General features: G+C 44.2%; 1 protein-coding gene across 1 annotated transcript in view; it reads right to left on the reverse strand.

Annotated features, from left to right (window-relative positions):
* RASEF (RAS and EF-hand domain containing) overlaps positions 1–17360 on the reverse strand; it is a 91514-nt gene extending 74154 nt beyond the window's left edge. The window contains exon 1 of the mRNA XM_055578880.1: positions 16704–17360. Coding sequence (XP_055434855.1) covers positions 16704–17134 — 431 coding nt within the window. The 5' untranslated portion in view covers positions 17135–17360. The remainder of the gene's footprint in view (positions 1–16703) is intronic.
* Positions 17361–17662: the final 302 nt, after the last annotated feature.

Here is a 17662-nt window from a genome sequence, read left to right on the forward strand (position 1 = left end):
TGCAGTGTCTACCTTGGGGAACTTTCAGAATGAATAAAAGGGGGCAAGGAGTTAAAATATAAATAAAAATGGAAGAGGAACAACACTACAAATAATAATAATTTTAAAACAAGGGCAGCATTCCAGCTATCTGAAACTCAGTTACCTGGCACCATAAAGAATTCAAAAGAAGACTGAAAATCAAGAAACTGTGAACAGCAGCCTGTGAGCCACCTCGCCTTGGCACAGGAATAACCTGCATTCAAAAGGGGGTTTTAAAACACAATTCTAGTATATCTGATCATTTTGCTTTTCTGCATCTTCAGCATACTAAGGTGCCCAGGAAGGACGGAAGGAAGGAGGGACTGACAATAGTAAGTGCACAGAAAATGCACACAGGAACTCAAAGAGCCAAGCTGGACTGCCATCCCCACAAACGCTGGGGACACATTACACCAAAGTCCAGGATGAAACTCGACTTCATAACGATGACCCTGAGTTAGCAAGGAAAGCTGAAGTTATTTTGTAAACAGTTATTGAAAGCAAGGCATTGGGAGGGGTTTCCCTGGTGATCCAGTGGTGAAGAATCCGCAAGGGACACCGGCTTGATCCCTGGTCTGGGAAGATCCCACTTGCCATGGAGCAACTCAACTTATGCACCACAGCTACTCAGCCTGTTGCTCTAGAGCCCATGAGCTGCAACTACAGAGCCCACGTGCCCTAGAGCCTGTGCTCCACAACAAGAGAAGCCACCGCACCACAACTGCGGAGTAGACCCCACTCTCTGCTACTAGAGAAGGCCCGCATGCCGTAGCGAAGACTCACCACAGCCAAAAATAAAAAATAAATAAATCTTTTTAAAAAAGGAAAAAAGAAAGCAAGGCATTGTGTGAGCCCATATGCTGACCAAAAGATGTGTGACAGATGGCCCACTGCAGCACGATATGTAATAGCCACAAAGTAGAAATGACTCAAATGGCCATGCACTGTGAAGTGGATAAATAAGTTGTATCTTCACACAATGAATACTCTACAGCAGTGGGAATGACAGAGCTGCAAGCATAATGTTGAGTGCGAGAAGCCAAACCATGTAATAAGGAAAAAACACATAGGAGGTCAGGCCTGGAGGTCAGGGAGGGGCTGTAGTGATTGGAAGGGAGCACAGAGGCTTCTAGGTAACATACTGTCTCTTTTTAAAGTTCTTTTTAAACATTATTATTTATTTGTAATTGGAGTATAATTGCACAACAACAGTGTGTTATTTTCTGGAGGGAGGGGATGTATGTATACATAAAACTGATGCACGCTGTTGTTACAACATGCTGTTTCTTGATCTGGATGCTGTCAATGTGGAGTCAGCAAGCTGTACACCAAGCTCCATGCACTTTTCTGTAGGTTTATTTGTCTCTGAAGAACACATTGCCAAAATAATATACAACAGATTTGATGAAGTATAAATTTCTTTCCTTCATGGGGAATTCAATCACTAACATTCACAATTCAGATTTCAAGTTCAGAGGCAACCCAAGGCAAAAATTTTGAAGCAGGTGATGTTTATCTTTTCTACCTCAGTTCCACATTCTCTTTCTGGGGCTTTTCTATGTTGTTGTTGTTTTTTTTCATCATTTTCACTTTTCTGGGGTTGTGCTGGGTCTTCACTGCTGCATGCAGGCTTTCTCAAGTTGCAGAGAGCGGGTGCTACTCTCTAGATGTGATGCATGGGTTTCTCATTGTAGTGGCTTCTGTTGTTGTGGAGCACAGGCTCCAGGGTGTACAGGTTTCAGGAGTTGCATCTAATGGACACTAAAGCACAGGCTCAGTAGTTGTGGCACATGGGCTTAGTTGCTCCATGGCATCTGGGATCCTCTCAGACAAGGTATCAAACTGATGTCCCCTGTATTGAAAGTGGATTCTTAACCACTGGACCACCAGGGAAGCCCTTTACCTTTTTAACAGGAATTCTCGACCACATCCCACACTCTCACTTCACATTTCTTTATCAGAGCTTAAGACATACAAATCACCCAGGGACCTTGTTAAAGCACAGATGCTTCAGTAAGTCTGTGGTGGGGCCTAGTGTCTGCATTGCTAGAGAAGCTCCCAGGGGTGGCCAGTGCCCCTACCCTAGTCTGAGGCCTCAAGCTGCAGAGAAAAGACGTGATTTAAAAACCAGTGTCTGCCGAGCTCCTGGGAGCGGAATAATGCCTGGTCCTAGGAATCTGAGCATGGAGCTCATCGCTTTCTTATGGCTGAATTTTAGGACCTAGATCCGGTGGAACATTCTGGGCTTCCCTATGCCTCTTGGCTTGCACCCCTGTTATTAAGCTACCAACTCAGAGACAAGAACTGGTAGCTGGGGACAGTAAAGTAAGAACTGTTCCTACCCTAAGGAGTTTTGTACTGTTTCTCATTCAAACATCATCTTTGGACTTCTGAGTACAGTGCTTTTCCCACAGCTTGTGCAGAAGGGAGGGAGGAGGGGAGGGAATAAAGGAGGGGAGCAGGCAGTTCATTTGCCTGAGGAAGTGTAGCAATGGTAAGTGCTGGTGTGACTTGCTAGACGACTGAGGCTGCTTAAATTCAAGATGTGTCTTCCATGAGGGGCTCAGTGTGGTTACGGACATTCTAATGAGTGAGACTGGAGGGTGAGCATGGAGGGGTAGACACCAGGGTGAATAAGCCCTCTTCTCCCAGGGGGTCATCTCGGAGCCATGAACACAAGGAGGCAAAGCCTTTCCTTGGCAGACAGAAAAATGTTAATAAATTTTAAAGCTGCCTCAGAAAATTGGAAGTGTTTAGGCATTTGGAAACAGTGCAAGGGGAATATAATGTATGTGGGATTTTTTTTCAGATTTAAACAAATATTTTAAAATTTTCTAGTGCACATATTATAAGTTGGAAGCAATAAAAAATGCTCTCTGACCTCTCCAGAGGTGATTCCCATAAAACAGGGAATCCCAAAAACAGAGTATCTGGAGAAGTTTTTTTTAGCAGCTGTGATGGTTAATTTTATGTGGCAACTTGGCTAGGCTGCAGTGCTTAAATACCTGGTTATACATGTCTGGATGTTGCTATGAAGGTCCTTTTTAAATTAAATTGATTTTTAATTGAAGGATAATTGCTTCATGAAGGTGTTTTGTACATGAGATTAACATTTCAATCTGTTAAGACTTTGAGTACAGCAGATTACCCTCCAGAATGTGGGCAGGCTTCATCTAAAGAGTTGAAGACCTTTAAATGAAGAATGAGTACCCCCAAGGACGAGGTAATTCTGCCAGCCCACTGCCTTGGGGCTCAAACTGTTGTATCACATCTTCTCTAGGTCTCCAGTCTTCTGGTCTACCTTGCAGATTATAGACCTGCCAGCGTCCACAATGGTGTGAGCCAATTCCTCAAAATAAATCCAACCCTGCCCCTCTTGCTCCTTCCACACTCCCCATACTGTTCCCTAGCCACTACATCTTACTGGCTCTATTCCCTTGGTGAAGCCTACTAACACAGTGGCTTATATCACTGTACTTTCACTGGGGTTAATCACATAAACAAACGCACCAGCTTCGCAGTGAATATATGCTAGCACTGCTTAAAACAGTTGAATCAAAAATTGAATTCAATAAGAACTGAATTATTATTCAGTTGTGGAATAAGAACCTTAATTTTAAATATTACTCAGCAGAATAGGTCACTTTTTAATGGTCCAAATGCTCACCTACAACATAATATTATAATAATTCTCATCAGGGTTCATTAGGATTGTAACAGCCTATCTAACAGATCTGTGGACTTTTGTGGACAGATATCTATTCGCCTGAAGACAGCTTATTCACTGTAATCTTTCAGCAGACAGGCAGTGCATTATCCTTTTTAGTTCAGTTCAGTTGCTCAGTTGTATCCTTTTAGACCAATGTAAAACCTCTGGACTCATGCACACAGAATCAATCTAACCCTCATTTTCGGCTTGGTGCCTTGCTTTAGTCTCCCATGAATTTATATTCATGACTAGGACTGCTCAGACACAGTGCATGTTCCTACAGCATCAATTAGCTTTCTCCTACATTAGTAGGTGAATGATTAAAAGACGCTTACTCCTTGGAAGGAAAGTTATGACCAACCTAGATAGCATATTCAAAAGCAGAGACATTACTTTGCCAACAAAGGTTCATCTAGTCAAAGCTATGGTTTTTCCTGTGGTCATGTATGGACGTGAGAGTGGACTGTGAAGAAGGCTGAACGCCAAAGAATTGATGCTTTTGAACTGTGGTGTTGGAGAAGACTCTTGAGAGTGCCTTGGACTGCAAGGAGATCCAACCAGTCCATTCTGAAGGAGATCAGCCCTGGGATTTCTTTGGAAGGAATGATGCTAAAGCTGAAACTCCAGTACTTTGGCCACCTCATGTGACGTGTTGATTCATTGGAAAAGACCCTGATGCTGGGAGGGATTGGAGGCAGGAGGAGAAGGGGACGACAGAGGATGAGATGGCTGGATGGCATCACTGACTCAATGGATGTGAGTCTGAGTGAACTCCGGGAGTTGGTGATGGACAGGGAGGCCTGGCGTGCTGCGATTCATGGGGTTGCAAAGAGTCGGACACGACTGAGCGACTGATCTGATCTGATCTGATGCAGAACTGGAAGTTGCATTTCCCAGCATGTCAATGCTCTGCGCCCAGGTAACAGCCACCCAATGCAAGCCCATTACTGCAGCTGAAGGCAGCTGGCTGCAAGTGGACATGGTGTTAGACACAGTGCCCACTCCCTGGGCTCTTCTTGGCACAAACTGTCCACATGCTTTGTCTTTGTGCATTTTGTCTTGTCCCCGTAACTCAGCAACCACAACTCACATACCTCCATCCATGAAGCTACCTTCACCTTAAAAAATAGGCTGCAAAATGCTATACTTTCATTGTTTAAAACAGTAACAGTTTTTCTGTACTGATATTCTGGACTGTTGCATGTTTCTATTAGGCATCTAATGTGACTTTTTAAAAATTTTGCTATTATTTTTTTTTAGTTTTATGGATGCAAATCTGTATAGATACAGAGAGATCGGCCCCATCCCTATTTTCTCCCTCATACATCATTTGTGTGCTTGCAGAACATCAGGTTCTTCTGAAATACAGATACTGTGTTAGAGCAGAAACGTGTGACCACACTTCATTCATTAACATCCCCAACCTAACTATATCTGCCAGACTGAATTACATGCCATGCCAACAGATTGTCAAGGAGGAAAAGAAAACATATTTGGATCATAAACATGAACACTAGTTTATGGCAAGTCCATTACAAACATGGCATACGAATGTCTTAAAACATAGATTTTCTTTTTGTGTGTGTGTCTTTAGATATTTATATTGTCAAGTCTGAGAGGATATCCAGGAATCTGTAGTTTTTTAAAAAATTAATTAATTTATTTTAATTGGAGGCTAATTACTTTACAATATTGTGGTGATTTTTGCCATACATCGACATGAATCAGCCTCAGATGTACATATGTCCCCCATCCTGAACCCCTCTCCCGCCTCCTTCCCCATCCCATCCCTCTGGGCCATCCCAGTGCACTGGCTTTGAGTGCCCTGTTTCATGCATCGAATTTGGACTGGTCATCTATTTCACATATGGTAACATACGTGTTTCAATGCTATTCTATCAAATCATCCCACCCTCACCTTCCCTCACAGAGTCCAAAACTCTGTTCTTTATACCTGGGTGTCTTTTGCTGTCTCGTATATAGGGTCGTCGTTACCATCTTTCTAAATTCCATATATATGCATTAATATACTGTATTGGTGTTTTTCTTTCTGACTTACTTCACTCTGTATAATAGGATCCAGTTTCATCTACTTCACTAGAACTGATTCAAATGCATTCTTTTTAATATCTGAGTAATATTCCATTGTGTATATGTACCACAGCTTTCTTATCCATTTGTCTGCCGATGGACAGTAGGTTGCTTCCATGTCCTAGCTATTGTAAACAGTACTGAGACGAACACTGGGGTACATGTGTCTCTTTCAATTCTGGTTTCCTTGGTGTGTATACCCAGCAGTGGGATTGCTGCATCATAAAAACATGGATTTTCTAAGCAAATGTTGGTTGACTCCTCAAGAATTCTTCCACCTCAGCCAGGGCAGACTGTCACTCTGTTCTACAGGAGCAAGAATTATGAGGTCACACCTGGAGATAAAACTGTAGCCATCATGCCCAAGAAGATGGGCAACAGCCCAGCACCTGCCACAACCTCCCACCACTCCTCCATGTGGGGACCAGGCAGTCACAGGAGGCTTGCAGCAGGTGAGACTTCCACCACTGCATCCGGATTCAGAATAAAGAACTGATTTGTGCTTGTTTGTTTTTGAACCAGACATTAAAAAAAAACAAAACAAAACACTCTAGGTCAGAGGTACCATTGTAACAAAATGGCCACTTGAGCATGCTCCATAACTGTAATGCTCACGAGGTGGTATCATGGCTGAACATTCCCATAAAATGTCCCCCAAAACTAAAACTGAAGAGAGTGGTTGTTTTCAGTATATGTGGTGGGAAGGAGCACCCAGAATGTGTCATTATCACAAATGTTTCTGCTCAGTTACCTAAACATGACAGGTGTGAGTACATTTAAGGGACAACCCTTGAGGGAGCCTATATTCGGGACTGATCCAAGTAGATATGAGACATAGAGCCTTTGTAGCTATCCAGATCTTTTACCTCTGTAAAAAAAAGAAGTTTTACACTCTACATGTTTGCTTTTCTTGTGGTTAAGAAGCATATAACATAAATCTATGTCCTGCACAAACTTTGAGGTGTACAGTGTTGTTGCCTACATGCCTATTTTCATGCAGAGCCTTTTCCACGTTGAACGACTGAAATTCCATAACCCACTGAACAGCAGCTCTTCATTTCCTAATCCCTGGGCTCCTGGCAATCACCATTCTACTTTCTAAAAGTTGTCTACTTTAGACACCTCATATAAATGGAACTGTACATTATTTGTCCTTCTGTGACTGGCTTACTTCACTCAGCATAATGTGCTCAGGTCCATCTGGGTTGTCACATACTGCAGAAATTCCTTCTTTTTGTATAGCTGAGTAATATTCCATTGAAGTATATAGCACATTTTCTTTATTCATTCCTCTGTCAATGGGCATGTGAGCTGTTTGCACCTGCTGGCTATTGTTACTAATGCTGCAATGATCACAGGAGTGCGGATATCTCTTCAAGATCCTGATTTCAATTTTTTTGGATATACATGCAGAAATGAGATTGCTGGATCATATGGAAGTTCCATTTGTACTTTTCTGAGTAACCTTCATACCATTTTCCATAGTGGCTGCACCAATTTACATTCCCACCAACAATATACAAGGGTTGCGATTTCTCTATATTCTCAGTAGTACTTATAATTGTTTTTTTGATAGCAGCCAATAAGTGGCAATTTCCATTGCAATTAAAAAAAAATTTATTTTTAATTGATGGGTAATTGCTTTACAGTACTGTGTTGGTTTCTACCAAACATCAACATGATCTACTGCAGTTTTGATCTGCATTTCTCTGATGATTAGTGATGAGCATCTTTTCATCCTCACAGAAATCTTTTTTGACTGAAGGACAAAATATTCCAATAATGAAGGGATATACCATTATGTTACCAGAAAATATAACCTCTTATCACTAAATTCCCTTATTTTTATTCCATGCCAATTGATTTTTTTCCATGTCTTAAATCCGTGACAAATACATTCAGCTTCAAATGACGAGAAGGAAAGACATCAGGGTAAAAGGTGTTTTGGACATCTCAGTGCTTTCAGAGCTCAGCCCTCCTCCCCCAGGGACGCACTTACCAGAGCAGCATAACCGGGAGATAGAAAATACTGTACAATAACATCTGATGGGCTTGAACTTGGTAACTCGGGAAAGTACAAGAACATGCAAGAGCAAAAAAGAGAGTCAAGATAGACTACCTTTGGGTCAAAATACTATCCCACAAACTTGGACGGGGCAGAAGCAGCATGGTTAAGGTTCTAAGCTACAGTGCCATGGAACCACGTATTCACATCAACACGACCTTCAAAGCAAAGATCACATCTGACACTTGAACTTACCAGTGCTCGTTCTCAGGCAGGAAACAGGGGCTGCAAACTGGGAAAAGTATCTTTCCCACTTTTGTGCTCTGTCCTTCACAGAGAACACAAAATTGGAAATACCCACATAAAACCTGGATATCTTACCATGCTTTCTAAGTTGGCATCAGTGACAACACCAGGCCTCCCTCCTGCACGGCAGCACGTGTGTCTATACTAGCAGATGATGCAGAGGTGGGTCCTGGGCCCCAGCTCCATTCCCCCGGGTCAACGTTAGCTGCCTAACCCCGGAGGCCTCGGTGTCTATGAGCTCCCAGTCCATTACATTAGTCACAGTCCACCAGAGGGACAGAGGTGATAATCTGATCAGAGCCTAGAGTCTCTCTTGTTGGAACTGTAACACTAACATGCAAGATAACTGCTTTACTAAAGAGAAGAAATAAACTCCCTGAATTTAGTTCATCTGCTTGTTTCCTGACTCCCACTGAGAGCTGGACCCAGACTTTGTGATTTTCCCTCTTCATTACATTCTCTGGTACCATCACCTCTGGAGAGAGAGCAAATGGCCAAGAAACTCTGATTTTTTGACTGGATATAATTTTAAAGCACCCAGTTTCTAGTGCAGTCCCAGGCACACATGGATTACAAAAGTATTTTAAATGAAACAGCGAATGAATGACGTAGGAAAAAGGCAAGAAGAGTTTCTTCTTTGGGCAAATAACAAAAATGATCCTTAAGACTGAGAGCAATTTAAGTTGAACTTCTTCCACAATATTGATATTATGCCTTCAATTTATTATTTTTTAAATTAATTAATTAATTTTAATTGGAGGCTAATTACTTTACAACACTGTAGTGGTTTTTGCCATACACTGACATGAATCAGCCATGGGTGTACATGTGTTCCCCATCCTGAACCCCCCTCCCACCTCCCTCCCCATCTCATCCCTCAGGGTCATCCCAGTGCACCAGCCCTGAGCACCCTGTCTCATGCATCGAACCTGACCTGGTGATCTGTTTCACATATGATAATATACATGTTTCAGTGCTATTCTCTCAAATCATCCCGCCCTCACCTTCTCCCACAGAGTCCAAAAGTCTGTTCTATACATCTGTGTCTCTTTTGCTGTCTCGCATATAGTGTCATCGTTGCCATCTTTCTAAATTCCATATAGATGCGTTAGTATACTGTATTGGTGTTTTTCTTCCTGGCTTACTTCACTCTGTATAATAGGTTCCAGTTTCATCCACCTCATTAGAACTGATTCAAATGCATTCTTTCTAATGGCTGAGTAATATTCCGTTGTGTATAGGTACCACAGCTTTGTTATCCATTCATCTGCTGATGGACATCTAGGTTGCTTCCATGTCCTGGCTATTATAAACAGTGCTGCAATGAACACTGGGGTACACATGTCTCTTTCAATTCTGGTTTCCTCAGTGTGTATGCCCAGCAGTGGAGTTGCTGGTTCATATTATATCTTGAATTTAAATGACAGACAAGATTGATATGCAATGAAAACCAGGGAAGCTAATGTTTTCCATCTTATATAGTTCTTGAGAATTTCAAGTCCTTTTGAAACAGTATTTCTCCCACTTGATAAACATGTAGTCCTTAATAAGAAAATATCTCCTATGGATTCCAGAGGTGACATAAACATTGTTTATATCATGTTACTTAAATATGAACAAACATAAACCAGATATAAACTCCTTATACTTACAGCTCCCAAGCATTTATGTGACCAACACATGTTTGGAGAATCAAGGGAGTGAGAATGAGAAACATTTATTTAATCTGACAAGGGACACTCCGCTACTGAAACTACAGCCCCAAAGCCAATAGCATCATGGTCCTGGAAGCCTGTGTGCTGCACTCTCCAGCCACACTCACAGGATCAAAACCCTGTTCCTCAATCACTTTTCGACTAAGAATGCAGACAACCCAACACTCTGTGTTGCTGGTCACTTTCAATTTACATGGACACGTCTCTACACTAGGCCCATAGCTGTGCCTTCCTCACCAGCCCATGACAAGAACAGCGTGCTGTGGATGCCACACAACCTTAAACACCACACAGGCAGGTTCTCAGTCAGTCAGTAATCTGTCACGGCACAGTCATCTAGGTGATCCCAAATCTGCTCAAATTAATTTGTTTTATATTATCAGATAATGATAACATAAAATGAAAACAAAACTGTTTAGTCTTCTAAGATTCCCAAGCACACATGTAAAGACCCAAAGGGCCCCCAATTTGAGGAACTATCTTGCCATGAAATTTCTACATTTTGGAGATGTGCCCAAAGGTATTTTTCTGCATATATTATACTGCATCTCAGCTCCTTTGGGTGTCAGAAACTCCTAGGTATTCAAAAAGGTGATAAGCTCCTTGAAGGTCAGGGTCAGGTCTGCAAGGGAGTCTCTCTAGCGCCTGGGACATGGGCAGGCACATGAATACTGGGGGAATTAGAGAAAGAATGAAAGAAACATGCCTGAGCTACTGCATCTATATGTCTTGCTTTTATAAGGCATATAGACGAAGGCCTCAAGAGTTAAAATTCACCTTTCTCTTTTTATAATTACTCTGACAGAAGCAATTATAATTTGGAAGACCCCACATATTTACCAGTTGAACCAATGAAACTGTTTTTTTTTGAGGAACTAATATCAAAGAAGTCATACATATCATTCCATCATTACAACTTTACTCTGGGAAACAGTGTTTACTTTCCATTTTATAACCTGATATGAGACTAACAGTTACATAGGAGCAGCCCGAATACCCATGATAAATCGTCTCTTCCCATTTCTTCCCTCCAACAATAGACTGCAGTCAGGTACAACTAAGCTTTAACAAGCTATATGGGAAGCAAGAAAGTATCTTCTGTATATTCTCTTAGGAGAAAAATGCAGACATCTGAATCACCTTGGCACCCTAACCTCACCATCTTCTAAAGGCTCTGCCATCAGCCTCTACGCTTCCATTCCAGGAAGATTAGCCAAATTTGGCTACTTCTGTTTTACGGATAAAATCAAATCATATAACCTGGGAAGAAATCCAGAAACAGGTTTTACATGCTCAAAGTGATAGGAGTAGCATGACTGAATTTCAACAATGATTTAGGAGAGGAGTAAATGAAAAATTCAGGCTAAAAGACAGGCTAGAGAAGAGTCTGTAGTTCTTGGAGAGCAGCCTTCCAATGGCATCCCGTCTTAGGCACTTTACTTGGTACCCACATCATAAGGGCAGAGCGAACAATCTCTCCTCAAAACCTGACAGCAGTGCTTTGAACAGTCCGTGAGATCCGAGTTCAGAGCAGCCCCCTGTCCATATGGCCAAAGCCGGCAGTCCTCTAAGGCTGGGAAGGCCAGAATACCTTTCTGGGGCCAAGAGGCCAAAAAGAAACTACCCTGAGATGAAATTCCAATATCAGAACCAGAAGGGGCCACCACCAGCAAGCAGAGGTCATAAAAGGTAAGCCACACAGAGACGCCTGCCGGGCCCAGGAGGGAGGTTTGGAAGGTTCAAGGAAGGGCTGTAGTCTTAACAGATAGGTTTCTCCCACTCAGCAGTAGGGTAATGACACAGATAATTGTGAAAAGAAAAAACAAAAAGCAACAGACAAGCAACAGTTAGAAATAAAGACATATATAATCTATATAGAGATGTACAGACACATAAAAATATATAAAATATATGTATTATACACACACACACACACACACACACACACACATGTGGGCTTCCCAGGTGGCTCAGAGGCAAAGAATCTGCCTGTCAATGCAGGAGATGCCAGTTTGATCCCTGAGTTGGGAAGATCCCTGGAGAAGGAAATGAAAACTCACCCCAGTATTCTCATCTGGGAAACCCCATGGACAGAGGAGCCTGGCAGGGCTACAGACCATGGGGTCTCAAAAGAATCAGATATGACTTAGTGTCTAAACAGCAACAACACTACACACACACACACACACACACACACACAAACTCCCAGGTCTGAATGAAGAAAAGTCAGAAAATCTCTGGAAAGCTTGTGGCTAGCACTGATAGGCCCCAAAGTTAGTGCCAAAGGTAAGTATCACACACAGTCAAAAACATCTCTGAACGTCTTCCAGGACTGAGGTCCAACCCGCTCTGGTACCTCAAGGTTAGAGCAAATCTTTATTTCTGGATGAACACCGGACATGACTGGTCACATGAGTGACAAATATGTTTATCTTTAAACACTACAAACACCATCCAAAGCACCAGATGCTCACATATGGAAGATACTTTTAAGAGCTGTGCTCAAGCAGAGAAGAGCTAATTTAACTCTGGCACTTAAAGCTGGCTCAGGGCCAGAACCACACTGAGTGGGCAGAGAGGGGAAACTGAGGCACTACCTAATCAATCATCAGTGTCTCTCCATCTGCCTGCTAGTCTTCTGCCTCCTCTCACCCTGCCCTCCTCACGCTGGGTCTCCAGCCTTTTCCCTGTGTTTACCTCTCTCTGTGCATCCCTCTCTCCTCTCCCTTTTCCATCTTTCCAAGCACCACATCTTGAAGTGGTGAAGTGGGCTTAGGAAGCAACTGCACTGTTACAAAAGAAGACAATCAGAGCCCAAAGTGGACCCCAAGAAAGGGAAATGTAAAGGAAACTGTGCCTCTGCCTACTGTAGCTTCGTCCTACAAGTTAAGTGGCATTGGTGTCAGCCGTTGTATTTCCACTCCATTTTAGCTGTCATCCTCATAGTTACACAGACATGCTGAAGCAAACTGTTTTGATGATCCACATGACAGTTCACATGTGGGTAGTTCTGGCTCAATTAAATTTCTTGTTTCTAAGCCATTCAGCAAAAGACTTCTTCAACACTGTGCACACAGAAAGGGCACAGACCATGTGAAACAACTGACCACGTGGGTCTAATTTTGGTGCCTGAACAAATCCCACCCTAACCCTGTCTGGCAGGTCATCAGCTGTGCGAACCCTTATTACACCAGAGGCACCCACTCTGGGTCTGCTCTAAATACTGTGGCAAAACTCATGCCCGTTCACAAGTCCATCATGGTTTTGGTGCTGGCTGGACCCTTGTGCTTCTGTTTATGAGAATGTGGGGTTCTAAATTATTAAAGTTAATCAGTCCATAAGTGAAACTCAGAATTTCTACAGATGGGACTAAGAACACTCTGAAAAGTTCTGGCTCTGACTAGACAAGAGAGATGAATTCCTGCCATGCCCCCTCCTCGGTCAAATGGTCAATGCATGCATACACACACACACACACCTTGTATCCTTCTCTCCTTGCCAATCTCAGGACACATGAGCTCTCACTGGGAACTTGCAAATAAAGGGAGGGAACCAACAAAAGAAATGAAGAGAATGCATACAGCACGAACTAACTGCATTCTCAGGATATGAAGCAAGGAATCAAAGAACACTGAACAAATATTTACTAAGTACCCACTGTGTAAAAACCTTCCCTTCACCAAGATAATGCCTGGGGCCCCAGAAATTGGCTCCACTAGGTGGTTACAAGTCTGGTCTCTGTTTCTCCCCAGACATTCTCTCCCCACTTCATGACTTTTTCTTGGCCTGATGCAACCTTCCTTCTGGAATTCTCTTACATAACTACACTGCCTTGCCCATTCTGGTTTCACCTGACGGCTGACCTTGTTCCAGCTTACCAGGAAGTGGCAATGGCCCATCCTGACCCTCTGGACCATTTACACATGTCCACCTCAGGTGAGCAGGTCACGTGGCTACTTGGGATGCTTCCCTCCCCAGGCTTGAAGGCAAAGACTCCCTCAGTTTTCTAAGGGAAAACCAACTTATGAGGGTATTAACACATATCTCAGAGACTATTTTTATTCTTTCACAGTACAAATTATTTTTCTCTAATATCACAATTATCAATGACTGAGGAGTTTAACCCAAATTTGCTTAACATTTTCATCTAAGAGCTTGAATGATCTTTGAAATGGAAATCACCACCACCAGTTTTGCCTCTATAGGAACCAAACATTCCTATATCTGATATCTGTTCTCCTCAAATTGTACATGAATAGTCCCCAAAGACAGGCATGGGACAGGGGGCTATCCGCAGGAAGATGGAGTGCCAGGTGGGAAATTAAGGCACCAGGTGAGAAATTAAGGCACCAGGTGAAATGGCACACCTTCCCAGAGAGACAGTTTTTTCTCTGGAAGAAAATATAATATTTTACGTTAAACCAACTCGCAAGATATTATACAGTAAAATGAACAAATACATGACTTCTTTTTTTGAGATAAAAATTCAAAACTTCAAAGAAAGTTCCTGCTTGCTGGCAGTCTGTTGGGCTATGCCCACAATTCATGGCATGCTAAGTCGCTTCAGTCATGTCTGACTCTTTGTTACGCTTTGGACTGTAGCCCGCCAGGCTCCTCTGTCCATGGGATTCTCTAGGCAATAATATGTGAATGGTTGCCATGCCCTCCTCCAGGGGATATTCCCAACCCAGGGATCCAACCCCAGTCTTGTGCAACTCCTACACTGCGGACAGATTCTTAACCACTGAGCCACCAGGGAAGCCCACAATACGTGGAGTTTCCTGCAAAAAATTTTTCTTTTACATGCCCTCTAAGGAAATTTTTGAGAAATATTTTACTCACACTATGAACTACTTGAGGGCATGAGCCACGGTCTCCTGCTCTTTGTCTCCAGGGACCTAGGACAGTACCTAGGACAGTGGTTGGCACAAAGGAGGCACTCAATAATGTTTGCAGAATTAAAATAATGACAACGGCATTGTCAATAACAACAGATTTTTATCAAGTTTGAATGGGAGAAAGAGAAGGTGAACAGCTATATGAGGAAGTGGAATAGAAGGAACCCAATTTACCCAAACAGCTAATGGCTGCCATAGAAACAATCAGATGAAGCGACTCAGTTTAGTTCTTCAACAAGTACAGGAAGGCAAATATTGTATTTGTTAATCTCACAGAAGGCAAGGGTGGGGCTTAGGACACAAGTCTACCAGGTGACACTGGTGCCATTAAATTTAATAGGTTCTCAAGAATTGGAAAGGCACAGTGATAAGAATAATGCCATCAATAATTTTAAGTCCTGGTTGTACGCTGACCTTAACAAGATCATTTTGATCATTTAGAGGCTGAGTCAAATATCTGCTGCTGAGACCTGACAACTCTGAAAAGTAGTTTTGTATGTGCGTGTGTGTATAAAATATGGTGTGGGTGTACCTTTTCTTATTCTTAATATTGTTACCTTTTTTACCTAGCTGGACCCAAACCAAGTTACAGATGGAAGCTGATTCAAAGTATGTATGTGTGTGTGTGTGTGTGTGTGTATATGTGTGTGTGTGTGTATATATATATATATATATATATATATTCAAAGTGTTTTGTTTTTTTTTTAACTTCCCTGATGGAGACACTGCATTTTCACTCATTTGTACATAATAGGAAAGATGGGTATCACACCCACTTTCTCTACACAATTCCTCTTATACTGCAGTGAGTCACTTTCCATGCCCAGTACTCCCTGAACTTTTCAAACTGGAGGGAGAAGAAGCTGGGCGGTGGAGGAAGTGAGAACTCCTAGCCCTGTAGGTGTAAGCTGTGAATGGGTGAGCCAGGTCACTGCTGCCTTCCAGAGCTATTTCCTTTTCTCAGTCTTCTGTCTCAGATATGTGAACTGCCAACCAAATGATGCCTTTCAGATCTTCCCAACAATGACAGCCAGAGACCCATACAATTTCAATGAAAATCCAGAGAGCAGAAAAACATAGCATTAAGATGTTTGTGGTGCCCGAGGAAGATGTGCGAATGGCTCAAGACATACAATGACTAGAAGCAGAGACAGATGCAAATTAATCTCAATAAAACCTGAGTATCTTTCCCACCAAGTCCTGAACCTGCAGGCATCCCCCTTTTGCCTGAAAAGTAACTTGATCCTATGCTATTTCTGTCAGAGCCACAAGAGTAGTTTATTGTGTGATTTTATCATTTTATTCTGTGGTATAAAAAGTGAGAGGTTTTCAGTTCACAACATCTGGGATCAAATACTGCTCTTTCAGCAACTGGACAAGTCCCTTAACGTCTTTAGGTCGAAATTGCTCCATCAATCAAAGATAAGAAAGTCCACCCCCAAAGTTACTCTGAATATTAAACAAACTTGTAAAATGCTCAGCACGTAGCAGTGATGAATATTTGTATGCCGCAAAATAAATGCATAGCAAGGCTTTGTTTTCTACGTAGTAGGAGAAAATACCAAAAACTACTATAGAGAATGCCAAATTGGCTAGCGGCCCGGGTCACCGCTCGGGGCTGCCGCTGCGACTGCAGCCTGGAGGCCAGGAGTAAGAGACGATATAATCAAGTCGCCGAGGTTTGGGGAGCACTCCTAAACCAGAGTCCTGGAAGAATCTCCGGGCGCTGCGGGTTTCACTCTGGACTGTGTAACTAAGTGCCCTTTGCAGCTGAGAGGATTCTCGTTCCTTAAAGAGTCTCATTTGGGAAAAGTTAAAGTGAATCAATAAATGGAGACAAGGGAGAGACCGGATCCACGGCGTCTGCCCACTCCGAAGGTAAGGGGGAGAGATGGTAGGGTCCCGGGAAGAAAAGGAAACACCACCACCACCTCCCGCCCTCCAAACCACACTCGTACCTGGGGATGAACTTGACCTCGTCCCCGAGTCTCGCCTGGAAGTCCTGCCAAGCCTGGCCGGAGCTCGCCGGGTCCCAGGGAGCGGCCAGAGCCGCTGCCGTGTCCTCGTCGCCCTCGTCCTCCTCGCCGGACCCGGAGTCGGACCCCACCTGGGCCGCGGAGGGCGCGGGCTCTCGCGGCCCCCAGCCCCGGCGCGGACCCCCGCGGCGGGCCCCGCGAAAGCCGCGCGCGAACTCCTGGAAGGTGATGGCGCCGTCGCGGTTGGCGTCAAGCCGCTGGAACACGGCCTCGGCGTCGGCCGGCCGCACGCGCAACTCCGCGCACAACGCGCGGAACTCCTCACGCTCCAGGCGCCCGGAGCGGTTCGCGTCGCAGGCGGCGAAGACGGAGCGTAGCCGGGCTAGCTCCTCCAGGTCCCCGTCCGCATCCATCCCGCTCGCGAGGGCTCCGGGGCGCGTGGCCCACCTCGGCTGCGGCGACGGCGGGGAGTCCGGGGCCACCTGCTGCCGCTGGGAGCTGAGGCAAGTTCGGCGAGTCGGGCAGGTTAGGCCACTGGCGCGGACGTCGGGGCGGGGCGAAGCGCCTGAGTGGGTCGGTACTGTGCGCTCCGACGCGGCTTCGCGCGCCGACCTGTGCCGGCTCTGGCAGTCCCAGAGCCCTGCGAACGCGCCTCTGGCCACCCTCGGCCCGCTCAGCAGCGCCTGCCGCGACTGAGAGCCCTGCGCCGCCGCACGCACTGGTCCGGAGGCGCCCGGCTCCGCCCCGCCAGGAGGAGGAGCGACTGGCTCCAGTTCCCACGCTTTCGCGTGTAGGGCTCTGGAGCCTGGGTTTGGGGCTTCTGGAGTTGGGGGACCCGGTTGGAACTGGGGGGAGGCAGTAGCGTTGCCAGGCCCTTGGCGTAAACAGTGTTTGCTCGGGTAAATCGAGCGCTGGTATGAGGAGCTAACTACTGGATAGAA

This window comes from Bubalus kerabau, chromosome 4 (assembly GCF_029407905.1).
Source record: "Bubalus kerabau isolate K-KA32 ecotype Philippines breed swamp buffalo chromosome 4, PCC_UOA_SB_1v2, whole genome shotgun sequence".
In the NCBI taxonomy this organism is placed as follows: Eukaryota; Metazoa; Chordata; class Mammalia; order Artiodactyla; family Bovidae; genus Bubalus; species Bubalus kerabau.